Genomic DNA, 27,886 nt, shown 5'->3' with positions numbered 1-27,886 from the left:
TGATAAAACTGCTACAGCTCTCTCTGCAACAATTTAGTTCCACATTTACAAAGAGATGAGTGCTTGGGAAGTGGCTCTGAGCTACTGGATTCCTCTGCCATGGGGATTATCTATTTTAAAGAAATAGTATTGCAAAGAGAGAACTTTATAAAACTTTCAATTGATGTTATGAAGGTGTTACACTTGGAGTGAGGAATATTTAGACTGGAGATATTTACATTTCCAATCATGCTGTTATTACAGAGTCTGTTCATGACAGAAAATGTCCCTTTCCTCTACTTTTGTATAAACCTTACAGGTCAGTGTGGTCAAACTCTCTAAACTCCATTATACAGGTACTTGACCATTTGACTATGAAATTACTGAGTAAATAGAAAAAAAAAATAGTAAAAAAAAGAGCTAATTTGGTGGCAATGTGCAATTTTTAAAAAAGTTTGTTTCTCCTTTTTTCTCTCTCTTTGTGCCACAGGCATTGTCATAAAAATATAATACAGAAGGCATAACATGCAGTTAAAAGTGCTTTTGTAGACAACTGTTTTCCAACTCAATATACCAGTGCAGATCCAAAAATGACAACAACATTGAAAGATTAGTCTAGAGGTGCAACAGAATCTGTGGAACAGTCCTTACAAAACAAAGGTGGAAGGGGAACTGAAAATGTTTCTTAGCTATAAATGATATTTCTTCATTATACAAAGTAATTTTTTAACTTTGCTTTTCCTTTTGGTCACTATATAGCAATATATATTAAACATCATAATGAAAGTATCTAGCCTCACTATTTTAGGAACACTTAACATTAAAATTTCACTGGATCTTGTTTTATCATTAATATTAAAACTGTAAGAGAACATCTGGATTACACTTATTTACTATCTAGATTAAATTGCAATGAAAGAGAGAAATCAAAATTCCCTTTTTCCTCACCATTCTGTAGGATGCCAGAGGATGACAAAAGTCTTGCACTAAACCAAATAATTAAACTATTCCTTATAATGAATTTCAGAATACTTCTGCAGACATACATTGTTCATTGAGGGAGCTGATATAATTCAGTTAAATCCACTGATTAACTCTCTAAAGCACTTTCATAACAAAGACCAAAAATCCCACCCCAGGACTGATCAATATTTGCACATTCTGCAGCTTCCCCTCTATTGTAGGGTTTCATTATTTTCAAGTAGTAACTTTTCCATGATCATTTCATACCTGAAGAAACCACATTTTAGTAGTTTTGTCTAATGAGCATCCCTCAACATCATAAAAGGAGAATAGTGTAGAAGCTAAGGGATACAAAATTTATACTTGTTACCTCAAAATGAAATACAAATTACCTTGCAATCCAGTGCATTCAGAACAGGACAACGACATCATTCAAAAACAGGCAAAACAATAAAAAAATTTCTTTTCAGGAACATCAAAAAATCCCTGAATTTAGTAAAAATATACATTAAAAAAAAAAGTGCCTTTAAAAATGAATGTTAATTTGGGCATGAGATTACTATGAACAAATGATTATTCACAGCTGCATGATGTTCACTGTAAAGGAACAACTTCCATGTGCAACTCAGCCTCACTCCCCAAGGTAAGAAAAAGAAGAAACTGAAAGTCATTAACCACCATGCAATTAGCAATATGTGTACAGTACAGAAGCTACACAAATACTAAAAATAATAACATAAAAATAAATAAAAGCATGTCTAGGTGACTACAACTCAGCTGAAATTACACTGAACACGAAAACAAAATGAAAAGAGGTTGACATGGTAAAACTAAAGACAAAAGATGAGAAAAGACTGGGTAAGTAGGTAGATAAAAACCCAAGCATGTTTTTCCCAAGCAGTGATATACAGCAGCAAATATTATACAAGTTTTATTTGAACAATTTTAAACTCATGGACAAAAGATATCTGCATTATAGCCTACTTAGTAAATGCTCCATGAAAAAGATACATATTCCTCTTTTCCAAGATCTTAACATTTCCTCCTCTGACAACCACTCTTCAAACACCTGTTTTCATTTGGTTCTTGAGCTACTACTAGTTTGTGGCACAAAGTGGATAAAAGATCTTTTATCATACAAAGGTAAAACCTGCGGATTATATTCAGTTTCAAGATATTTATAACAAAGGTATTTTTAGTTGAAAAAGAAAGCTCTCAAAGGACTGGCAGAATGCTGTGACATTCCTGTTGCAATTGCAATCGGGGACCTCATTAAATATACCCCAGGAAATCATATGGAAAGCATTTATTGCAGGATACTTGATAAAATTTCCTGGTTTGTGCTGCCTCTCAGGGTTACCAGGGCCTTCTCTTAGTCAGGCTTTTCAATCCTGCAACTGTTCTACACCACAGAGGCTTTTTCTACTCAGCCTCCAGAAAATGCCAGTCAGAGACTGCAGGCTGTGGTCCCTTATTTGTCCACTACTGGACCATGGATGAACCTTTTTTTGAGCAGAAGTTTGCTTTAGTGATGAGTTTATTTATTACAAACCTGCGTGTAAATGTAACACTTGCACAGCTGTATGTGCACTTAAATAAAAACTGTTCTTATGGGAAGATTTTTTCAACAGGAAAGGAATGTCAGGAGGAAGGGACAGCACCACAGGCACTTGAGCTGCAGGGGAGCTCCTCCAGAAAGAGGAATGCACCCTTTTATTCCTGAATTCTGGGACCTAAACCCCCCCCACACACACAGGTGCTCACCCCCACACTCTCCCCTCACACAGAGTCTCTCCCCAGCCTCCTGGGTATAAAAAGCTGGCAAGAACAACTTGGCAACACTGGACCAGGTTTCCCAGAGGAGCTGTTCCCCATCCCTGGAATGCCCAGGCCAGGCTGGGTGGGCTCTGAGCAGCCTGCTCCAGTGGAAGGTGTTCCTGCCAGTGGCAGGGGGGTTGGAACAAGGTGAGCTTTAAGGTCCCTTCCAGCCAAAAGCATCCTAGGATTCTGTAAGAACAGCTCTCCTGCTTGTTTCACTCCTGCAGGAGCTGCTTTTCCTAACTTATCCATGTCTGCCCTTCCAGGTTCAAACTTTGTTAAGTAATTCCACAACTTATTCTCTCCCCAGTTGTTCATGGTCCTCAACCTGTTACTTGACCAAAATTCTCCATTAAGAAATGAAGTCAGTGATTCTTTCTCCACCCTTCACTTTTCAGTTTCCTCTCTTAGCAAATTCTTCCAAGCTCCTGCACGGTCTGTGCTTCCTCATTAACTCTCCAGGATGACTTGTTCTTCACTACAGAGGAACTGATGTTTGTTCTAATTTTGAAATACAACACACACTTGAATCCCTCAGAACAGTTAGCACATCCAGCCACAGGCAACTAAAGCAATGCTATATTTTGTCTTCTGATTTTTATATTTCTAGAATGCCTAAGGGGATTGTGGAAGAGGGTTATGATTTGATCACATTTATTTTCAGATAATAATAATAGAACACATCCATGTGCAGGTACAAATAACAACAGTAATACAAAAAAGAAAAAAAGATGGAGTTCTAGCAAAATATAGGTATGATGAAAGTATAAAAGAAACAAAGCTGAGAGAGAGCAATATTCTGTGCTAAAGTTTCTGTAATGAAAGCCCTGTGCATTTGACAACAAGAGCCACCCTTGAGTACTTGAAAGTTTCAATTCTTTCCAGTTCTCTTCACTGGTACCATACAAGGTGTAGTCTCTCTCTGAACCCTGCTTCTCTTGCAGGAATGAATACACAGGTGGGTAATTAGTGAGAAGGAAACAGAGACATAAATAAAGGTATTTATTTAAAGACAAACTGATAGAACAGATGGAATGAACAGTTTGTGAAATACACAGAAAAAGCATTTCTTGATTATTTCCCATATGAATCTGATCTGATTATTCTTTTTTTTTTTGTTTTCAACTGATCTGTGAATTTACTGGTGCAATTCAGGCATATGTCACATGCTTCTCCTGCTATGCACACCACACACACCCCCACCATTAGTGAGCAGTACTAAAGAGATCCTTGAAAATGTAGTATGGGGATACTAGGATGGCAGTGACTATACAGAAGATTATGCTACTTTAAGACACCCTAAGTAGAACATTTTTCAGAAAAGGTCATTACCCCAAATTTTAACATTCTGAAACTCTCTCATGACCTTTGTATCTGAGCAAGAACAATAATGGGGGGTGGGAGGGGGCATATTAATCATCACATACCTAAAAATAAAGTGAAGAATTAATATTCTAGATTGCATAGCAGTCCAAAGAGAAATCACAGCACATTCTGCATATTTGAAACCATGACAGAGCTTTCACTGAAACTGGCAATAGCCTTCATAAAACCTTCTTTTTCTTTGGTGGCTTAAATGGAGCCACAGTAAGGCCTTCATTCATTCCTAAAATGGTTAGGTGAAAACCACAACTCCTCCTTCCAACATGCAACTGATATTTAGGTCATTTAGTGCATTCAACATTAAAAAGACACCTTGAGACAGGAAGATAAAATAAAAATGTGTGCTAGCAGTGCAGGCTGTTGAAAGGAGAGTCTGTTCTTACAAGCTTAGAGTTGCTCTATAATTATGGCTTTAGGATTGCCCTTTGGAACAGCTAAAGCTTATTCTCTGTTGTCTTTACTGAATGATAATAAGGGCATGATTATGTGTAAAGTTTGCATTCTCAACTGATGCTGACTGTGAGGAGAGCAGAGCTCCTGCTGAATGACAATAAACCCGGGCATCTCCTATTTCTTCTAAAAATCACCCACTCCCCAATTAGAGGCTGGTTTAGAAAAACATTGACCTGTGGACAAATGGCTTATGGAGCATTTGAGAGGAAAAGCAGGAAAGGTACATTCAATATGTGACTTTATAGGCAGCAGGATGTTCTTAGGGCTGCATGATTCTGAAAACACAAGTATGATACGTGGAGATACAAAAAGTTCCAAGCACCCCTGTCCCCCACTCCATGCTTTTCCAACTCTAAGAAGTGGTAGCTAGGGCATTAATCTTGTTTCCAACTGATTTATGGTACCTCAAGCCAGAGAGTTTCATTGCATGAGAACAAAAAGCAACTGAGACCATGTTTCAAAAAAAATTGGATTATTCACCCTAAGCAGTCACTGTCTTTACTACCCACCAGACACCCACATCACATCCCCACAGCATTCTGTGCTTCCATAAACTTTTCACTGAGAGAAGTTTAAATCTGTGTGAATTTCACATTTTCTCCCAAGTCTAGGTCTTTGGTTCATGATTTCACTACTGACTTTTGCATCACAACCACTGAGCGAAGCTTATTCATCTGACAGGTGTTTTGTGTCTCTCTGTACATCTGCCTTACAGGATTTGCAAAGACTAAGGTCGTTTCTTTTCCTGATGAAGATTAAAATTTTCTCTTTAAGAAACAGACCTAAAATCCTTTAGAGAAGTAGAGAATAAAAATGTAATCTTCTTTTTTAACCAGACAAGTCAAGGTTATGATGTAGCTCATATACTTTTGTTTAAAAATTTCTCTTTTACAGCATTATTTATATAAAATTAACAAGACTTAAAAATAAAAGCTTCTTTCCTGAAGTAGCACCTAAATAGCTGTTCTGTTCCTTTCCCTGTTCAGAGAAGAAATAGGAAGTCAGACTACAGAACATGTGCAATATCACTGTTCACTAAACTTTGTGCTATGTAGGATTAACTGGGTAAAATATCTCGAAACATGAGCAATAGAGGCCAAAAATTTTCAGTTTTTTCCCAATTTATTAAGCAAAATAAAGCTTTTTATTTCTTCCTCTGATGATACACACACTCCAAATGTATTTTTAAATATACTCATCAGTGCAACTCTCAAAGGGTAAGTGTGTATTACAGAAATGGTCCCCCAGATTAAGTATATATTGTGAAATGTATGTGAATGTGCATGACTTGAACCAATGAACCGTGGCCTGGAATGATGTCACAGAATGTGCAGCATTAAGTGGAAGGTTAAACCTACTTGCATCTCGGTTCATTAAACGTGGTTAAAGTGCAAATTCCCTCATTCTGACAGTAGTAATCACAAGGGTTCACTTTCTGGTCACAGCGCTGACTTTTAAACCCCACAGAGCATCTGCAGAATTTCAGTAAAATAGACCTACATAAATATTCTGCCTTGTGCTGGACAGATCTTAAACGCGTTATACACGACGACGGCAAGACACGCACACGTACACGGCACACACCCACAGAAGACAAAACCAATATTTGCTTTTTTGTGGAAGGCCCATCTGGCAACACTGAAGAGTTTGCTCATGAGCGATGATCAAGCAGTTTTTAAAACAATGGGCCTATGCTGCCTGAAGGGATCTCAGAGTATTGTTGTCAGATGTACATTTCTATCGATTGATCCAGATTGTGATGGCCTTAAAAAATGGTCATTACCATTTTCTTGGCATTGTTAGGGGTGTTGGTGCATGCTGCAGCATTCATGTATTGTAAATCCACACATAAATTAAGTACAAAACCTTTTTTTTTTTTTTCCTTGAGATGCTATGGTGTTCCGTGTGAATTGAAGAAGAATATGAGAGTTTTATAAGAAAAAAAATTAATGAAAAGTCACAAGCTTCCAAAGTGGCCATTCTAGGTGTTTAAGCAAATGAATCACCAGCATATTTGGGCCTTACTTATTATAGCTGTGATACTCTCCTTTTGTCAGGATTTATCAGCCTCTAGTCCTCAACTGAAGACATTTCAGGAGGCTCAAATAATAGGCAAAATGGTAAAAACAGGAAAAATAATAATGGGAGAAAAATAAGCACCAAAAGTATTTCCAAATGAATAAGGGCTACCATGCAAAACTAAATTACATTGTCTTCAGCCTTGAACCTGCAAACAGACATTGAAAATTTTTCAGTGGTAGTGCCACTACAATTGTGTGTCCTTTTTCTCAAGCAGAAGTGCTTCAGCTCTCACAGGGAGGAACCTTTGGCACATGTCTTCCACTGGTCAGACTCACAAAATCTAGGCATTTACAAAACTCCTTTGAGAGTCTGAATAAAACTCTCTTTCAAGGTAACCTGCATCAACAAAATGCAGGAATGGCTGTATCTTTATTCACAAAGTTGTGGTGCCAGATCCCTTGGGGCAACAATTTGCTTATGTCACCCAGGGAATGAGACACTCATGTCCAATTCTGTCTTCTAACACCTCTCTCTTCCAGCCTGGAGGATGCTCTGAGCTCCAGGTTGTTTGTGTGGAAGAAGTGGAAGATCGTTGTAAAATGAATATTTTAAGGCAATAAATTAAAAAAAAAATTAATAAAAAGAGTGGGACTAGGTAGCTCAGAGTAACTGAGAGTAGGAAAGAAATTAATTTCTTGCTACAGTGGCTACTTCAGTATTTTATATAGAGCAGCTGAAAAAGAAGATACACCATAGCTCTCAAGAAAGGAGTAGAATGTAGGCTTTACTGCTTGCAACGGTATTTCACTTCTAAGCTACAAAATACCAATTTCTTTTGCATTTTGTGTCTGAGTTTAAGAAAAGCACCCTGAATTACTCTCCTGACCATGACACAGGAGGGAGAGCACAATCTCACTCCAGAACAGCCACAATACTCTGGGCAGTGGGAAGGTTAGGGCAGAAATATGAAATACATGAGCATATCTCCATAAGGGAAATAACACTGGCATGATTTTTCCTATTCTCCAGCTATCAGGAGAGGGGTTTTGCCTCCAAATCTGTAGGACAAAACAGAGTTAATCCACCTCTGAGAAGCAGGACAGGCAATCTTGAGTTTCCATTCCAGAAAAAAATGCCTGAACAAACCTAAAATTACTGTAAGTCTCCAAAGAAACATCTTTGTATCTATATGCATTCACAATAGAGCCCTTAGTTCTAAATTTCAACACACATTTTGCAAAAAGGGATGCAAAGTATGAGGTTACACAAACAGCTAGAAAACAAATACTGTAAGGTGAAACTGCAACCAGCACATTATTCATCCTAGAGAGACCAACAATGCAGAAACATGCATAATAATTTTATTATTTGTTGTCACACAGGCATTGCAATGATCTGCAGGAGGCAGGATACTCACAGACAGACAGGTATATTTGTCTCTGGGTCCAGCTGACAGGTGCCACCATTGTAGCAGTAGCCATCACACAGCTGACAGGTGGAGGCAATTTTTCCATTAGTGCAACTGCCATGGTCAAAAGGGAAAAAAAAAACAAGAAAAAAAACCAAAGTGCAATGAGCATTTCAGTAAATCTGAGCATTTAACTGTCAAATCAGCATTTTAATATATTATTATAAGATCTACAGATTGAAAGAATTCTAGGTTTCTGGTTTGAAAAGCTAGCACAGGCAATGTTATTGCACAATATATATTTATTCTTTCTTTTTAATGAAAATAAACTATTAGAATACAAAACAATCACTCAGAAATAGAACAGCACGTTACCTATGCTCCCAACAGTATTTAGTATGTTTCTATCACTGTCACAGATAAAGCAGAATTTTCAACAGTGATGAACAAAGGAGAAATTCCAACAGTATAGAAGAATGCCATTGCTAACGTGATTAATTTCAGCGTTTCCAAATGAAAAGCCATTCAGTTTCCTGTTAGATTGTGCTTCCTCCAGTGAGGAGTGCTCCACAAGTTGGTTTTGAGAGCCAGGAGCTGGTTTGGTGTGGGCAGGAAGCACACAGAGGGACTGATGTGACGTGACCGCACTAGGGACGAGCTACGGCACCAGAGATGCCGCGGACAGCGCGGAAAAAACGCTGTGCAAGGTGGGATTTGGAACAAACCCTCTCCCCCAGGCACACTCACTTGCACACTACGTCGCTGCTGTCCTTGTTTGGGATGCAGTGTCCCCCGTGGCAGCGGCTGCACTTGTCCACCTCGCACTTGGGGCCCTCGAAGCGCGCGGGGCAGACGCATTCCACGCGGCCGTCGGCCGAGATCGTGCACGACTCGGAGTTCACGCAGTAGTGGTGGCAGACATCTGAAACAGCACCAGACCTCATTGCTAAAAGACATTGAGGAGCGTTATAGCAATGGAGAATACATTGCTGTCATGTTTGGAAAGGCGCTGTAATAAAGAGAAAATGGAAACTGAAGCTGGTGACTCACTGGTAACCACAGGGATTGAGAGTACCCCGTAAGCAGATATATAATATATTAACAATGTAATCTTGGGAAGTGAAATGGAAGTATAAACTCATAAGAGGGTTTTTTTTTTTTCCTTTCTAGTTGTCTAACCATTTATGGCATCATTCCACATAATATAAAGAGTCCTGATGAGAAAAGCAGAGCAATGTTAATGTATTTAATGGGACGTTGGCTGAATAAAAATCTTCTGATACATTCACATTACCATTAACAGCATTATGCTAAACTGAAATTGAAACGATATTTTGAAATAATTAAGTTTTATTTTCATTTATCCACATATTAAAATTTCATGAAGTTCTAATAATAATATATAAAGACATAATCCATAAGTTCTACAAAGTACTACAAACAGGCATAAGCCTCACAGAGTCTGCAAGACCCTATTATGGTATTTAACTGTTTAAATGCCAGTAAAACAGAGATTTCAAGCAGTGAATTCTTTGACTCTTCAGAATCACCAGTAACTGTCTCAGTTTTCATCCCTTTTAAAAAATGAAATTTCCTAACTGAAGAAGCTTCCAAGGGCTACAAAATACTGGCATCCTAACACTGGGGTTAATTTTTATTTATGTGGTAGTGCCAACTTTATTTCATGGTTTGTTTTTTAATTTAAAGTCATCATTTAAGCTCCTTAATGAGCAGGGACACCTTCCACTATCCCAGGCTCCTCCAAGCCCCATCCAGCCTGGCCCTGAACACTTCCAGGGATGGGGCAGCCACAGCTTCTCTGGGAATCACTTGTGAGGATATCTCAAAGTCAGGAACACATTTTGCCCATGTTACCCTGTGCTGCTGCTCCTCCTCTCCAAGGAGTGAGTATTTCTGGAAGAGTTTTGCTGAGGGACAGAGCATGGCTGCTGGAGGAGTTATTTCTCTTTGAATATTCATTTTATGTCTCCACTGTCTGTGCAGGCTGTAGGCTCAGCTGCTTAAGGAATTAGCAACAAGAGCAGCTTAAAAAATGCTAAATGAAGTTGTTGATTGTTTCTTGTTCCCCAGTTCCAGGTATGGAATGGCAATTTGCAGCAGGGGGCTGTTTTTTGGAACAAAAACTACTGCAGTTTGAAAGCTAATACTGAGAGTGATTTTATGTAAGTGCAGTGCAAGGGGCATATGTTTGCATGTACATTACAATAAAAAAACTCCAAAACCAAAAGACTCAAACACGTAGGAATAGGAAGGTCATATGTCAAAACAATTATTAGTTTTTAGGATTGATTGCAGCCACAAATACCTAAAATCATCTGCAGTACCTAAAATGTTTATGCTACATTTAGGTTGAAATGACACAAAATTATTTCTTTTCGCTCCTAAAAAAAGGGATTTCAGTTTCAGAGAAAGTCACAGCTTGTGGGATCACTGTATCCACTGTGAATGATTGTAACTGCATGAAAATTTTTCCTATTTTTAAGGTAGTTTGGGCCTTAAATGATACAAGAAATGAACTTCAGCTACTCTGTGTGTCTTTTTTCTGGAATTTAAAACAGGGAGCTACATTCAAATACATCAGATTTATGTGTATTTAATAACATGCACAGTGTTAGTAGAATTCTATGTAAATTCAGTCACTTAAATTTATTTCAGCCATGCCAGTGCCTTGACACGGAGCACTCATTTAGGTTATTAGCCCTTATGTGAACTAATCACAGGAGAAACTCTGCATTGGGTAATTGGAGACGATAAGTGTGGGGAAAATGAGGTCTTTGCAAGCTGGTAATTCTGCAAGCAAATGTCTTCTCCCTGCCATAAAACCCTACTAATAATATTTTAAGCTTGGGAGCAGGAGTAAAATACCTACACACATTCATGTGTCATCCTTTGCATATGAACTACCTTCAATCACAGCTAAGACAGACTGAAAAAGATGTCTGGGAGGCAACCAATCTTGGCAATAATGCCATATTAATGTATTCCAACTGGCATACAAAGTGAAGGTAATTAATAAAGCAAAACATCATGCACATGTGTGAATAAAGCAAAAAAATTACAGATATATACACATTATTAACTGTATACTGGTATACTTTATATACACATTATTAACTGTAGACTGGTATAATATCACAAAAATTATTGGGCAGGAAAAAATACTCTAAAAGATTGCAAGACTTTTTTTTTCCCCCAAAAGACTTTAAGTTTTGAATCAGCAAAAGCTCAAAAGCTTAATTTTATTTTGTATTTTATAAAGTCCCTGAGTCTCTGTATTGTGGCAGTTTCCCAGACAATCCAAATCTGATAATAAGCACTGTTTAAAAAGTACCCCTAAATTCCTGAATTTACATTTAAATTAATTCTCTTTAAAAAAAAAAAAAAAAAAAGGATGTTTGCAGAAGCATTCAACTAGAAACAATTTGTTTGGTTTTGGGTAAGCCTCAAGTAAATATTTTTCCTTAATCTGTGTGTCTGTCTGTGCATGATTTATGTGCTATACTATTTTCAAATACCCAATTGTGTTTGCAGATACTTATTTGTGGATTCATGCAGTTTGTTTAATACCAAGGGGGAGAGAATCACAATTACTGCTGGTTTTCCATTCAAAGGTTTCAATTTATTTCATAGTCTCCCAACTGGAAATATATTCAGTTTACTTCAGTACAAATTCTTTTTAAGATACACACTATCCCTTTCCTTGTCTGACAGACCTTTCTCTAAAACAAAATAATTTCTTATATTGTAGATAATTCGAAACCAGACCTTTATAACAGCTAATTTCCTAACCCTTTTTTTCTTAAATCAAGCCTTCTTCAGCAAATTCACTGAAGGTATATAAGAGATGATGGCTTTCACATTTAATGCTCTCTGACAAGCACTATGACAAGTCTAACAAGGCTATGGCAGTCCTTGCCTTTAGAATGTTACAGTCAAAGAAAAGCAGGAGCAGAAAAAAGGAGATTATTAAAAAACATCATTCAGATCTCAGTAAAATAATTTGTTCTAATTTAAGGAAGGGTGCTTGTGAGTCATCATTTTTGAAAAGACATCTGGAAGACAAACTGCTGTTTTTAAATGAGTGGCCAAAACCTGAAATTCAAGATTATGTTAAAATGTCTTGAGTTACTGAAAAGAGATAATGAAAGAAAACAAAAGCATGGCAAGGAAATAAATATAAATGAAGAGCAAAATGCCTACTAGGTGATAATCTACTTTTCTTACTCCTCTGTTAAAGAAGTGAAAAATTAGAGGATATTGTAGAAAGTGAGTAGAGCCTTTCTAAGGGCATGGAAACCTTCAGAAAACTATCTCAATGAGAAGAGACTGATGAGTCAGTGGAATGAAGAAACAGGGAGAAAATCAGATACAAAAGACAGAACCTAAGTCCTGAGAATTAAACAAGAGTAACATTCGGAAATCCTTTACAATTCCAACACCAGGATGTGGCAGGAAACACGCTCAGGGTGATCTTTGAGCAAGCTGAAGGAATACAGCCTTGTGAAACTCAAATCTATCCTCAAGGTGCTGCTTGCTGGGGTGAGAAATCAAAAACAAAGGTAAAGGAGCAGTTTAAAAGACTTTTTTGTCTGCAAAGATTAGGGACACCAGAAGGTTCTTTAACCAACTATGTCAATTCATTACCAGCTTAACAAAACACATGACAAGTTGTAGTAGAAGATTTTAACACAGTTATCTCCTGGCTACCGACAAAGTCATCTGTCTTGTACCACTCCGCTCTACGGCTTATTCATGAAAATAACAATAAATCATTCCTAAAAAAGCTCTTTTTCCAGCTATGTAGAAAGGGAGAAATCAGCTCAAAGATCACCTGAACACACCAGATGACATTGCCTCAGCAGCACAAATAATCTGGGGCTAAATTTAACCAAAAAAAAAAAAAAAGAAAAAGAAATCACCCACGCAGGATTTAAACTTCCATAGCGTGGAGCTTTTCCTACAAACCCAGAAGGAATAATTGGTGGGGATTACTCACAGTACTGGCACCTGTCTCCTGTGTACTCGGGCAGGCAGGCACAGAAGGGCTGGTTGCCAGCAGTGACGCTGCAGGTGCCGCCGTTCTGGCAGAAGCGCTCGCACACGCTCTGGTCGCAGCGCGGCCCCGTAAAACCCAGAGCGCAGCTGCAGGTCGGCCGGCCTGTCCAGAACAGAGAAAGCTGTTTTATGATAAAAATAAACACAAATTCAAACTGTAATCAGCACTTTCTCAACCAGGTTTGTTGTAAGAGGAGGAGGTTTCGGTGTTCTAGCCCAACTGTGTTTCTCTGGACGCTGAGAGAACGTGCCTTTGTAAACGTTGCTTGAATGCAGAACTTTTGAAAAGCTAAATAATGTCTGGGAGTTATGGGCATTCAAAAACTGAATCTCTGCATTTTTATCCTTGTGCATGTACAGTCAACGACTCTTTTATGAAAAAAAAGTCATTATTCAAAATATACAATTGTCATCATGATATTTTCTGAAAAATCCCTTCACCAGGATTTTTCTCCTGAGAAGCCTCAGAAAAGAAATGTAAACAATAATTACCTGATTGCTTGGAATGTGGTTTGGAGGTTGCTTACCAACAGATGCATCTTTGATTGGTTCCATGTGAATTGTTTTTAATTAATGATCAATCCCAGTCCAGCTGAGTTGGGACTCTGGTCAGTCATGAGTTTTTATTATTCATTCTTGTCTAGCCTTCTGATGCCTGCTTTCTCTTTCTTTAGTATAGTTTTAGTATAGAATTTCTTTTAATATAATATCATAAAATAATAAATCAGCCTTCTGAGAACTTGGAGTCAGATTCTCATCTCTCACCTCATCCTGGGGACCCCCACAACACCACAACATACAACCATTTCAAAGGTGGTCCTAAGCAGGAATTTAAGATATGACTGAACTCTTCAAGTCATCCTGCCATGCTGGGTTCCTCTTGTTGCAGAGGATAACTGTGTGATCACCATTGGTGTCTCTTCAGAGTGCACTACATTATTCTTAAATCTACAAACCCTGATATATAATCACAAGAAAAACAAATATTTACTAATGTACTAATAGCTACACTTTACAGAACAATTTTTAATAAGCCACAAGTATCTGTGCCTGTTTTGTGTTGTTGGCCTCCAGATAATGGAGGCTGTTACATAAAAATTGCTGTCTGGCATCAGACCAAAGATGCCTGTAACATCAATATTCAATGTCTGAGAAGCAGTTAACACTTGGGGATGAACATTTGCACACAATGAACTCCTAGTCTACAGCTTCTTTTCAAAGGATTTAAAAATAGCCTTTAAAACCCAATGCATTTTCCTCCTATGATTCTTCTCTATTGTAGTTTTCCCATTTTTTTTCCTTATCTAAATCTCATGTCTAAAGGATTTATAGCTTTGTTACAATTCCACTGTTTTATTAAACCCTTCCACTTTCCCATCTTATTTTCTTAAGGCTTATCTTCTTTAAAACAAACTTCTAGATCCCATTAATGTTTTTCCATCTCCTGACTTTGCTTTTTTATCTCATTTATAATCTTCAGGTAAATGACTTGATGTGTCCAACCAGCCATCTCCCTTCTCACTTCCTAATAAACTATTCTCATTCTTGATTACCTCTTGCAAGACATTATTTTTCCCTCACCCTCCTCTTCACTTTCATTCAGCTTTAAGGATTTTCCTAAATTTTTGGAGAACAAAGTTTAACACTTTTATTTTTCCCAGCTTCCCAGGAAGGAAAGAAATGAAGATTAAGCAGGACCTGAGGACCCTTCTGAAATAAAAGGGCAGACAAGACAGGTTGGAATAAGATGAGCGTTAAGGTTCCGTCCAACCCCAAACATTTAATGATTTGGTGTTAATCAAGTTAACTACATAATGTACTGCATGTGTGATGCAGAATCACTGGACTGGAATTACAGGCATAAACAGGAAAAACAACCTCCCAGATTTTACCATTGACAGCCCAACACATCCATTTTCCCACTTGGTGCTCACCACAGCTGCATCTGAAACTCTGAGATGTGCAACCCTGCTTACCTTGCTGGTCTTTCTTCTCCACTTAGCTGGCAGTGTTATTGAGTAATTAAGGTTAAACTGAGTATTCCACAAACCCCACAATTTGATTTTTCTTCTGGTCTGCCTCTCGTTTAATCCTGTGCAATCATGTAATATCAAATTCTTTGGGGAATTTTTCAGTGCAAGTGAAGCACCCAAATTTTGTCTCCTCTCTCTGACTCGTAAGAATGATTTATTCAATCTTTCTCCTTCACTTCTTGCCCTTCTAACATGACACACTTCGTCTAATTCTTCTCTGTGTTTTCTATTTTAAGCTATGCTAATTTAAAGTGTTTTGCAAATCATCCTAAGGGCCATGAGATCAGTTAGTCTCTTTCTCTAATGAGTACAGCAGGAACAAAACCACTGACCTAAAAATAGCTCCAACTCCTTTAATATGCATCAGCCTGGTTATTCATATCTGTCCCCTGTGATCTAAACATTAAATCAAAGATGTTGAACTCAGATGTTAGCACACATTCCACTTGTTTTTCCCCATGTATACAGATGTATTTAAATTTCTGCCCCCAAGACAGGGGGTTTCACATAATCCTTCATCTGAAACAATGTTTCAGTAAAAAAAAATAAAAAATAAAATAGTGACAGAACATAGATCTGGAGGTCTGAAATCAGTTTTCATTATAAATACTCCTCTATCTGTTAAAAGGATGAGACAATGATGTTTTTCTAGTTTATAGAAAAGATTATTCTGTTCTTTACTAAAGTAGACTTATAAATATGCCAAACTGCTGACAGCTAAATGAAAATTTAATACACTATAGCCTAAACCCCATTTTTGTCACTCAATTTAACATGACTTTCAGTAATGTTAACAGTCCATTTCCTATTTATACACAGACTGTTGACACCAAAATAATACTAATAATGACATTTTCATTTGCCTTATTCTCATAAATTATTTCTGATACCAAAAAAAAATGGTTCCAAGAGCAGTTTAACAAAACTGCAGCATTAAACAATGCCAAACAACGACACAAGGTTTTGTATCATGGAATCAAAACACAGATTTATGTTTGCAAAGGAAACAGCCATGTGACCGAGATGTCACATAACCCAGCTAGCAGAAATTGCAGGATGAGCTCATGCACAGAGAGCTCCAGCACCTTCTCTGGCCATGAAATCTCAGGATTAGAACTCTACAGACACAGAATTAAAACTCCCTCTAAATTCTGGACCATCACCACCACAGAAAGATTCACAAGACATTAGCATGTAGAAAAATATTCACATGGAAAGCGGTATACAGAATGTTAAACTGCTTCAAATGCAGAACAGAATTTAGTAGAATAAAGGAGAATATATTCTGGTGACTCTAAGACATAAGTTATCTTCAGCAGTAGGATATTAAAAAAATACATGAAATTTTTGACATAGAAATGAAATGTAGTTTCACCCCTTCTTACAAAAAATAAATCATTCAAAAAGAAGGAAAAAAAAACCCAGGGATTAAAATTTTTTAATGTTCCATTAGGTTCAGTTACAGAAGCTGTAGTTACTCCTGGTTTGTCAGCAAATTTCCTACATAATATATAATATATAATAACTAAATATTATCGTTAACACCTTTTTAGTTATTAAATAGTTTAGTAACTTTTTTCTATATATTAACTTTTCAAATAAACTTCAAAAATTGCTCAGAAATATCTCGGTTTACTTACTCTGTAATATGTGGGTGACTTTTGGGAATTCATTCATATATCTTAACCTTATATTTATATATATTTTGCAATTATTAGAATTTTAAGGAGATCAATTTTCATTCATGACATTGCCTAAACAAGAGAAAAATACTCTACATTTTCAATAACCAAATAAAGTTCAAAAAAATTCAAAATAATTAAAACCTAGGCCAATAGCATTATTTTTGCTATAATTATAGCAAATATTATGCAGCATATTATGCTTTCTGCAACTTTTGAAAACTGAGATAATCCAGATGAATGTCTTCCCCAAAACCTACATTATTTATTTCTTCCAGTCACTGGCAAATTCACTACCAGCAATGTGTGTTCTGAAGTCCTTATGTGTGAATATGCACAATTAATTTCAATATTTAACTTGCTGTCACTATTAAAGAAAAGGAGGTGGCTCTACATGAGCTTTCTGTAAGCAATATCTTGTCCTTTGGAGTTGTTATCAGCAGTCTGTGGGAATCACAATAGTTCATTTCTGTGTGGCTGATGAACCATAATTAGCTTTACTGAAACAATAGGAGTGGAGAGAAGCTGCATTATTGAAGATAATTAGTAGGTGAGCTGATTGGGATCTATCCCAACAGATACTATGTCCCTCTGTGTTACTGGAAAGGAGAAAAGAACAATTTCTAAATATCTCAGGAGTCTCAGGGACTGCTCTTTCCAGGGCTGGTGGTTCTGCTGGGGTCAGCTCCAGGGAATCACCACCCTCGTGCTGCCCACAGTCCCCATCCTGCTGACAGCACCTTGGGGAACTCCTGGGACTGATTTGGCATCCACAAAACAGCTTCTTCCCTGACAGTGTTCCCAGCAGGCATCAAATCACCTTGTTTTGCTCATTAAATAGAATACAAAATAATACCTGCTTCATACACAATGATTCCTTCAGACTATTTCATACATTTTCATTTAAAGGAAAAACTTTTTTTTTTTTCACTCATTTTGATACAAACATCACAATTCTGTATGATTAGACATACCTTAGACAATCAGCAAACTATTCCTGCAATATTTTTAAACTACATGGAGAAACAAAGTGTGTTTTTATGGCAACAGTGATTTTTTTTTGCCCAAATTCCCATTAATTTGGCTTACTGGAAAGTGTTCATTATTACACCCAAACTTTTAATTACATGTCTCAGATGTGTACTTTTAATTAACTGATGACATTTTCTTTGTTCAATTATTGTAGTTCAATACAACTGTCGTAAACTTATAAATTTTAATTAAAGCTGCTCCAATCTCTGGCTATATAACATTCACATAGGAATTTGCCAAAAGGCTTAGCAGTAAGTAAGCCAACAGTGAATAATCCCTGAATTGCCAGTGGGATTTGTTTAACAAATTAACATTTGTGTGCAGATAATGAGGTTCTACAACTTAACACATCCAGCAAAGATTTAGCACAATCATGTTTTAAAAAAATTAGTAATACTCTGCAATTTACTTAATTAGTTATCACATTACTATTCTATATTAGGTGGGGAAAGAGAAGAGGATTTACACATTCACTAGAACACACACATTCAGCAGAAGAGTATTTTGTGTGCTGCATCGTTTTATTTGGATGAGAATATGAAGCAAGGTGCATTCCCAGGAAATATCCTCATTTTTTGAGCCAGAAATGATCAGTAAGGAAATGCCCTGACTCCTGGGGAAGCTTCCAGCTGCAGGGACACTTTGGAAGCATCATCTCACGAGGCTAAAACTGCTGGCAGCCCCTAAGCTCTCCATAAGCCACGTGTACAAAATGACACTTGTGAGATTGACTGCATCAAAGCTGTGACAATAACATGTCAGAACTGACAGGGGCAACTCAAGCCTCCAAGAAAGAGAGGGTCAAGCAAGCTGAAATGATCACAGGTCATTTGTATTTTGCACATTGGGTTTAGATTGGCACTGGTACACGCATGGCTTCTGCAACTTCCAGAGGAAAAATTGTCGTCATTTTGAACAAAAATACACTTCAAGAAAAGGCAAAGTTGGGAAAACAAGTGGAACTTGATTTCAGGAGTTTAGCAGGTCAGTTTGATGAGTCAGATGTATAATGGATCAGAAGGATGACTGCTGCTTGTTGAGGAGGTGTTTGTGAGCACAGACAGCAACAGCACAGCAGATCAAAGTCAAATGATACTGAGCTGACAATTTCAAAATAGCAATCTTATACTTCACAGAGACTGAGGGAGTTCTGTACCAAAATCAGTTTGCAATACACCTATTGGAACACAGGGATTTAAAGGATGTGACATTTGTAGCCCTGGCTTAGTGGGGACCTGGCAGAGCTGGGTTAAGGGCTGGCCTCAACCTCAGAGGTCTTTTCCAGACTTAATGATTCTATGGCTCTATTGCTGTCAGACAGACCAGCCAGGTAGGACAAGCTATAAACCCAGACAAAATGCAATGCTGGAGTTCTAAAACCATTAATGAGAAACAGCAATTTCTGGTAATAAAGAAAGCTTTCACTCCTACGTGTAGAAATGTGCAAGACTAAAGTAAGGACAGACTGACAACTCTCACTTGAGCCTGGCACAGCAGCTCAGCTCTGCCTGGAAGGAGAGACAAGGAGAAGGCTGGTCTGGATTTCACACCTTCAGCCCAGCTGCAGAGGGCTTGTCCATGCCCTGGGGCTAAAAGTGCCCTGCCCAGTTCAAGGGCTGCGTATCCAACTGGAAAAAAAAAAAAATGTTGCTGCAAAAACACTTGAGGAATTTAGCTTTCTTGGTTTAATGACTTTTTTCTCAATGCTTTTGGGGGGTCCAGTGGAACTTTTCTCTGTAAAACATGTAACAGCCTTAGTACATCCCTGGCTAGATTAAAATGTGATAAGGGGCATCTCACTGGCATGGTAGTTTGTTTCAGTACCACACGATTTATGGACTGATAGAGATAAGAAATACAGCCTGATAAGAAATAGAGATTACCTCTTAATAGAATATTTACCAGGTCCAGGGGCTAGGCATGCAAGGAAGATGAGATGCACATCAACCTGAACATTTTATCTGGAATATTGGATGGAGTCACTGTGATACAGAAAGATACAAGGTCTTTTTTCCACATTTCCAGCACATGAAAGTTATGGTGTGGGCTCCAAGGCACAGCTACCCTCATGAATTGGAAATGGCAGAGAGGACATCTGGTTAACCTGAAATATGGCTGTTAAAAATTTGATGAAACTAAAGGGAGCCACCACAGCAGAAGAATACTGCTATCAGTGGGTGTGCTCAAGTACAGCCATGAGAACCAGAACCGTGCTGGTCTCAGCTCTTACAGGCACACTTTGCTCATGTGTGCTGCAATAAACTTCAGCTGCTGTCAAAGGTTCAGATTGTCCCAAATCAGGCAGCTGAACAATGACATGTGATGGTGGTGACACCCATGCTGGCTCTCCTGGTGCCCTTGAGTGCAGACACATCATTCCATTTGGGAGCAGGCATCAGGCTGATTCCTGCCCTCCCCAGCCTGATTCCTTCCTCCTCAGGCTGATTCCTTCATCCCCAGGCTGATTCCTTCCTCCCCAGGCTGATTCCTGCCCTTCCCAGGCTGATTCCTTCCTCCCCAGGCCCATGTTAAGAAATCAACAAAGTCTACTGTAGACCCTGCTCATATCTTGCCTCTACCCACTGGTGGAAAAACCTTCTGCACTAATTATTTTAGCAAGGCTGAGAGATTTCAGAGGCTGGATTTAGCAAATGAAAATTAAAAATATCCATGTGATAGCATAGCCATGTGAGCACAGCAAGTGTGAGCTGCCTGGGAGAGGGAAAACAAACTGCTGGAGGTGAGTGAGCCCTGTGGCTACTGCCAAAAAAAAGGATTAAATAAAACCCTGGGGTCTCTGCAGGACTCACAACAGAGCTGAGTTCCAGGAGCCAAGTTATTAATTTTATTAAGCCTTTTAACCCAGCAAAAGAATCAATTAGATGCCAGACATGTAAAAATGTGGGAATAAACATCCTCTCTTCAGATGGTGAGGAAGTTCTGCATGCCATTTAAACCATCACTTCCACTCACTTGCACGTCCTCACTTAGCATTTATTGATCTCACCACATTGATAAAGATCTCTGCTTATCACTTGTGCCAGTAGTTCCATCAGCTGTTAGGAGCAGTTTAAAGTCTAATTCATCAACTTCCAGTACAAGTAATTCTCATTTTCTTATATTTAGTCATTATTATGAACAACATTATTAACCCTCAACGACTCAGAACTGAAAGAATAAATTACTAGACTTGCATTCTCTTGGAATTTTGCCACCACGTCTCAGTCAACGGGAGGAGGCTCCAGAGAAGCCAGCAAGTGGGGCTAAATTAGCAAACTACTTACATTAATTAGTAAGGAATGCCATGGAAATCTCTGCAATCCAAGCCCTCTCTGCCACAGAGGCTCAGATACAGAATTATGCATTACAGAGAGGAGTCTCTGATGAACAGTCACAAACTTCTCAAGGTCAGGTGCCTGGACTTTTTTTCAGAGGGTGGTGGCCACTTCATCACACAGGAGAAAATGATTCACAGCATCTTAAGCAGATAAAAGCTTCTAAGAAGGAAGTGGAAAACTCTTCTCCAGCTCTTGTATTTTGAATCAAATATTTAAATATTAATTGAAGCAGAAAATAGAGTTCTACTTCTCCTTTCTCACAGAATTACTTCTTGTTACACTTTTCCTCTCTAGCCCAAATATTATACAAGATAAAAAAGCTTATATGTTAGGGACAAAGACCAATTGTCAAATGACTGCTTTTTAACAGGATAAACCCCCTGAACCCAGGAGATGTAATTTCAAATTCCTTCATGAAAATGAAGGATCTGAGTTCACATCAACAAAGTCTTCCAGAGAATTAGGTGAGTTGAATTCCTATTTGGTGAACCCCAGTAAGACAAAAGCAAAGGACTGAGGCCAGGTATTTAAGCAAATATCTCTGTGTATGCACATATACATTTAGGGGGTGAATTGATATAAATTTAAAGATGATGATGTCTGGACTGTTGTAGATGTAGCTTGACTGGACATTCTGGTTTACAATTCCACTGCTACACCACAACACGGATGTCATTACACTGAATATTTACTTTTATTCTCCTTTTTTTGGTATAAAGTTTAATTGTGCTGAAACACACAGATAAGTAAATAAAAATCCCTACTGATTACAAAGAATATGTGTGGAATATGCTGCTAATTTTTTTGCATTTTGTTTAAATACAGACAAAGCCAATAAAGAGAAAAAGAAAAAAAAAAAATTAAAAGGAACGAACTCAAGCATTTAATGCAGGTCAAGATAGAGCTGTTCAGAAATCCTTACCAAGGAGAGAGGCCCCACAGGTTCCTCCATTCTGGCAGTAGTTGTAGCAGTGGTTGGTTTCACACCTTTCCCCAGAGTAGCTTGGCCAGCAGTGGCACCGGGCACTCCCCTTCTCGTTTATGATGCACTTCCCTCCGTTCTCACAGGTCAATTTACAGCTGTCATCTGCAGCAAGAACACACACAGCTTCAACACCCCCAGCTCCAAGAAATGGCAAAACAGAGCCTTGCCTCAAACACAGCCACAGGTCTCTGTCAGTGAGGGGTAAAACATCACTTTTCAGAAAGTGAGCTATTCCTTCTGTTTGCACAGTGACAGAAAACCCCACACTTTGGGGACCATAAACCCTGGAAAGGCTCCCAGGAGCTTTAGGGCTGGTGGGAGCTCTCTCATGGCACAGAGGGGTTGGCCTCCCTAGGATCTAAGTGAGTAATGATAATCTGAATTCTTGTTTGAAACTATAATTCCAAGTCTGAAAATTGGAAAATGAATGCTGGTTTCATCTGGGAGAACCCAGAAAACTTCTGTCATGTTCTGGTGACCTCAGGCCTTTTTTATTAGCCTTTTTTGGATTTCTCTTCCACACTCTCTGCTACCTAACAGCCTTCTTAACTAAGCTCTCTGAAATACTTAAAAGGAAATTATTTAGCTTTTAAATCCTCTTCCAAAATGGCTATTTGCATACAAACTTGTTGCTCCTAATTAATATTTTCTGTTAATTTATTTTTTTCTGCTCAGACTGTAAAATCCCTGAGAAGGGAAGCTGCCTGCTGCTCTGCAATCACAATTCTCATGGCAGCAGTGCCACCCTCTTAGAGATGAGGTAAAAGGGGAGGGACACAAACTCTGATCAGGCCAAATTCAGTGTTCATGTGAAGCTCTTTTATAATTAGAGTTGTGTCTCTCTTAGAAACACTTTGAACAGCAAATTAATTTCAATGAACAAGGTACAAAATCACTCAATGATAACAACAGCAAATTGATTATAGATGAGCACACACACAATGCTCAAACATACAAACAACTGTAATCCTAAAAAAGCAGAAAAGCACTTTTCCAGCCCAAATCATGCTTTCATTTGTCAAACAGCAAAACAATCCTGTGAAGCCAGACTGCTTCCTAACAAACCCAGGAATTTAGCCAACATGGCTTTAAACAAGAGAGCTGCCACAAGTACCAAGAACTTTTCAGTCATACATCCACCAGCTGCAGGAGTGTTGCTGAGTTCATCTGCTTTAGTCAAACAATTCATGAAAAGGAGTCAAAGTTCCCATTTGTCCCTTTCTGGTTGAGGTCTGGCATTGACTGGCAAGGCACAGGCACAGCAACTCCTTTGAGGTTTAAAGAAACAAATTGTGTTGCAAGTGCAGAGTTTGGTTTAGGAATGTTGACACAAAACCTGGGATGGAACCTATTTAAAGAAAACTTCTGGGAACCGTCATCTTTCAGATAATTGTACTTTTCTAAAATTAAGCTGCAACTAGGCAGCAAATCTTAAATTTCCTGAGATGGACTGGCTGGTGCCTTGTTATTTCATGAGTTGTACAGTAAAAATATGAAATCCTGTTTTCACTTGAGTTTTTGATATCCACCCTGCACATATACAATTGATGTAAGAAAGCTACTTTGTATTTGGGAGTTTGAGGATGCTTCAGTGTTTTATTAATTTGGGTGGTTCATTAAATCCTTTGATGTTCCATGAACCGTTCTTCAGTTACTCATTACAGAAGTTGTTTGAATGGATAATGTAGCATATCTTATTGGAGAGAAGGTCTATTTTTGTTTTGCTTATCTTATCTGTTTTACTTATCATTAGTCATGAGTTTATGGAGCAGAACTTGGCAAAAAACAGAATAAATAACAGTGACATACAGACGACTGCTCATTTTTATGAACCTTTCTGATAGTGCATTAAAAACATGTTCTATTTCTCTTTTAGAGCAATTCCATAGAATTAAGATATAAAATTTGAGGGGGGGGGGAATGGAAATTACTACTGATTTTATTGTCTATGATACATTTTAAATTCAAGAGTCTCAGTCCAACTCTAGTATGGAGCAGAGAAATGGTAATAGAGCAATTTTGGACTTTCAATAAGCTGAGAAAGAGGATTGAAAGATGCAATGGAAAAGGCAGTTTTAAAATAGTGTATTAGACTTGAATAATATATGGGGTTTAATGCTGCTGCTTTGCTGTCTAGAGGTAAATACAAGAAACAAATTACACTGATTCACATCAGCTGAGTACAAAAAGAGGATGACATGCCTGCCTTTGTGTGGGGAACATGAACAGAATGGTTCCATAGGAGAAGACAGGAAGAAAAGGAATACAGGAAATATACAGAAGAATTAGTAGAAAAAGCTGAATACAGTTAATTGGAATTACTGAATAAATACCTCAGAAAGAAGAAGTGGGAACAGGTCCAGCTAGTACCCACCCTTGGAACAATCTTGTTAAACAGACAAAACCAGAAAAGTTTCTAAATCCAGTCTTATATGCTGCTCTGAGCTTGCTAAACCCAGACTTAAAGACCTCTCAGCTGCTCTTTTCACTTCTGGAATGACAGAGGTATATCATTTCACTTCTGATACTACCTCTAGTCTAGCTACTGAATCTCTCTAACATGAAAGAAATAAAGGATTACAGATCATGTAATTTTATATATTCTCCCCTAATCTGGATATTTAGTCTTCTACTGCCTTGTCTTGCCTGTTTCCATCTTAACATCTTTAATACATAATCAAAGAATTTTGATTTGCCATTTCTCTTATAATTTTCTTCTCACTAAAACTGTTTGACACAAACATTAATAGGCTTTGTCTTATCAGCTTCATCGTTGACTCTTCCCTTATACTGGAAGCAAAAGGAAAATCTTACAAAGAAGAAACACTGAAAAAACAGCAAATCAAAGCTTTGTGAGCTCTACTGATATTTTTTTCTTTCACTTGATCAATTTTTAGATATTCCATTCCTCTACCCCCACTTACACAAGACACCCCTTTTATTGACATTTCTATAACAACCCTATTCTTTCTTGAGGGAAATGCATCTTTTTGCTATTTTCTCCTTTTTGGAGTATCCCCCAGTTTCTGGACTAGACAAGTTAAATGAGGAGATGATGTTATAGAGCACCAGGTTTGGGATTTACATTCTTTGGGACAAAACCAGTTTTCCCCACAGTGAGAAATATTCATCCCGTGGGGGAGAAAGTTCTTTGCTCTTGGCTCTCTTTTGGACAAGGTGTAGCTCATCTTTTACTGAGCTGAATGCACCTAATAAAGACAGAGAGCAGAGTTCTAATGTTGAGGTAAAGTTCTATAAATCTTCTTCAGATGAGAGCTGTACTACACCTGCCAATTTGCCATATGCTGAAAAGTATCAGAACAAGTTGTTCTCCCCAAATTTTGTCTGAAGGCTGTAAGACAGATGCTCCTCTTTGTTTTCCCTTCACTTTTTTTTTTTTCCCCTCTTAAAACATCTGTTTTCTTTACAATTTTAAAAGGAAGAGAATGGCTAAGAATGCACAGTGTGAAAATCTAACTGGCACCCATTTTCTTCTGCACTGGGAAATAACCCTCCCAACCACGACCCCTTTGTAAATACAGAAGAAATGCTGTAAACAGATTTTTTTTTTTTTTCCAAACCAGAAGCAGATTTCTTTGTGACCCTTGTTTTTCTGAAATCTAAGAAGTCTGGAAAAGCAGCAGAACCCACAAAAAGACAGCATGGACCAAACTGCAGTGCTCCTCCTCCCTGAGGCAGATTTTGGGGTTGAAAAGGAAGGTACACAAGGATGAACCTCTCCAACCCCAGCCAAAGCTCCTTCTCTGCCTGCAATCTCTGTGTGCAGTGAGAAAGTCCCACAGAGACGTGCTGAGGGCAGCAACATGATAAATCAAATGTTTCATCTCTGCTCAGAAGCAACACCAGTTCTGAGTCTTTGGAACTCTTTCCTCAGGCTTTCCATTCAACCAAAAGGGCAGAAATGTTCCCCTCTTAAGATGCAAGTGTGTGTGCCTCCAGAACAGGGAACTCTTGGAAGTGTTCCTCACTCCTGCTCCTTCAGCTGTGGGACTCAGAGTCTTCCTCCAGGGCAATTCTCTCCTTTCTCATCCTCTGGGTACATTTTTAGCTTCATTGTGCTGCAGACAATCAGATACAAGAAACCCAATGGATGCAAATCCAGCGGTCTCTTTTAGGAAAATGAGGTGGTGCTCTGCTCTTTCCTTGAGGAAAACTGAAGGGTGGCTTCTAAAGTGAAAAAGTCCAGCCTGTTTCAGTCCATAAATAAACCCCAAAAGAATTCTGGTCTGTCAGCCACAATCATCCAGGGAGAAATGAGATGGAAGCTTATCTCAGAAAACACTGGAACTTGTAGTCACTCTGTTATGAAAAAACATTCTCAGTGATGCCACAAACCCATATGTTGAAATGACTCCAGATCAAACCCAGAAGCTGTTTCTCCTCAGTTGCCTGAGGTGCTGGGGAAACAGCTGTCTGAGGCAATCTGGATTCAGTCCTACAGAAAGCCACTGAGGAGTCAATATTTAACATTCCTCATGAAGAAAAATACAGTAGACCAAGTCAGGAGTAGCAGTATGCAGAACTGCAGAATTTTAGGATTTAGCTAATTTTCTTCTGATTAAAAAAAAAAACAAAACAAAAAAGGAAAGAAACTGAACAATCCAATGAACAAGGATCTGAGTCAGTTTTTGGGATGTAGCACAAGGAACAGAGCAAGACTGAGATTATCTTCCAGTCACCAACCTTTATGGTAGGCAGACTATGAAGAAATTCAATTGAAATGGGGATGGCTCTCCCATTTTGGCTCTGCCAAGTCATGGAAATCTAGCAGTAGTTCCCTTAGTGCTTTTAAAAAGACTTAAAAAACAATCCAAAAATAGTATGAATAGTCAAGATCCCACCATTTTCTATTGTAACTTGAATTATATATTATTCAAAAAGTACAGTTCAACCCTACAAGTTCTTGATATCCACAATTGCTAGTAATTTCTAAGAGTAAAAGACTTCTTACATGACCTAAAATAGCTATGTGCAAGCACAATAAAACCAGAACACTTCAAAAACCAGAAGACCAACAAATTAAACAAAAATATTTTGATTTACTTTGAATCAGGATTTTATTGCAGAGAAATAGAAAAAAAATGTCTGTCTAACCTCCCTTTGGATTGTCAGGTCACCTTTCAACCATACACAGTCAAGGAAGGTAGGATTTTCTGTTTTGGGTTATTGACATCCTTAACTGTGCCAAAAATGTTCTGAATAGCTTCAAACAAGGTGAATGTGTGGGGTCTGCAATATTTCACATACATTTTCTAGCTCTTCACCAGAAAAGGAAAACTGCAGCACCTAGTTTTTTATTCCATACTGTAAAACCTCCTAAAGGAGAAGGACCTGATTTATAAATTGATTTTTTGTTAGTTTGCAGGCTATTAGTGACCTATTAATGGCAAGTGACTGTCAGTCAGCCTTTAATTATAAACCTGTATCAGTTCAAGATGCTGATCTTGGGGTCAGCTCTGATCTTTCCAGAAATCTCTGCTGGTCCTTGGGAGCTGAAGTGGAGTCTCAACAAGAGATAAACATTTCACTTCCCCTAACACTTAAAAAAAACCCCTCCAAAATACTGCAAAAAAATTATTAGAGAGTGCTATGATACAGATGTTTCCTAATTTGTAATCTGTGATACTCCAAAACTTGCAGTCTACTATTACAAAAATAACCTAGATGAAAGAAAAAGTAAGAAAAAGCCTACA

At 38.1% G+C, this 27,886-nt stretch overlaps 1 protein-coding gene across 1 annotated transcript in view; it reads right to left on the bottom strand.

The window, feature by feature from the left end:
* The window catches only part of LRP1B (LDL receptor related protein 1B), a gene marked incomplete at both ends in the record, with an annotated part of 618,484 nt that overhangs the window by 11,452 nt on the left and 579,146 nt on the right, over nucleotides 1-27,886 (bottom strand). The window contains 4 exons of the mRNA XM_084209463.1: nucleotides 8,036-8,140; nucleotides 8,774-8,948; nucleotides 13,044-13,205; nucleotides 22,110-22,274. Coding sequence (XP_084065589.1) covers nucleotides 8,036-8,140; nucleotides 8,774-8,948; nucleotides 13,044-13,205; nucleotides 22,110-22,274 — 607 coding nt within the window. The remainder of the gene's footprint in view (nucleotides 1-8,035; nucleotides 8,141-8,773; nucleotides 8,949-13,043; nucleotides 13,206-22,109; nucleotides 22,275-27,886) is intronic.

This window comes from Fringilla coelebs (genome assembly GCF_963513975.1).
Source record: "Fringilla coelebs genome assembly, chromosome: 7".
Classification (NCBI taxonomy): domain Eukaryota; kingdom Metazoa; phylum Chordata; class Aves; order Passeriformes; family Fringillidae; genus Fringilla; species Fringilla coelebs.
The sequence above is the reverse complement of the archived record's forward strand: the minus strand, read 5'-3'. Positions and strand labels throughout refer to the sequence as shown.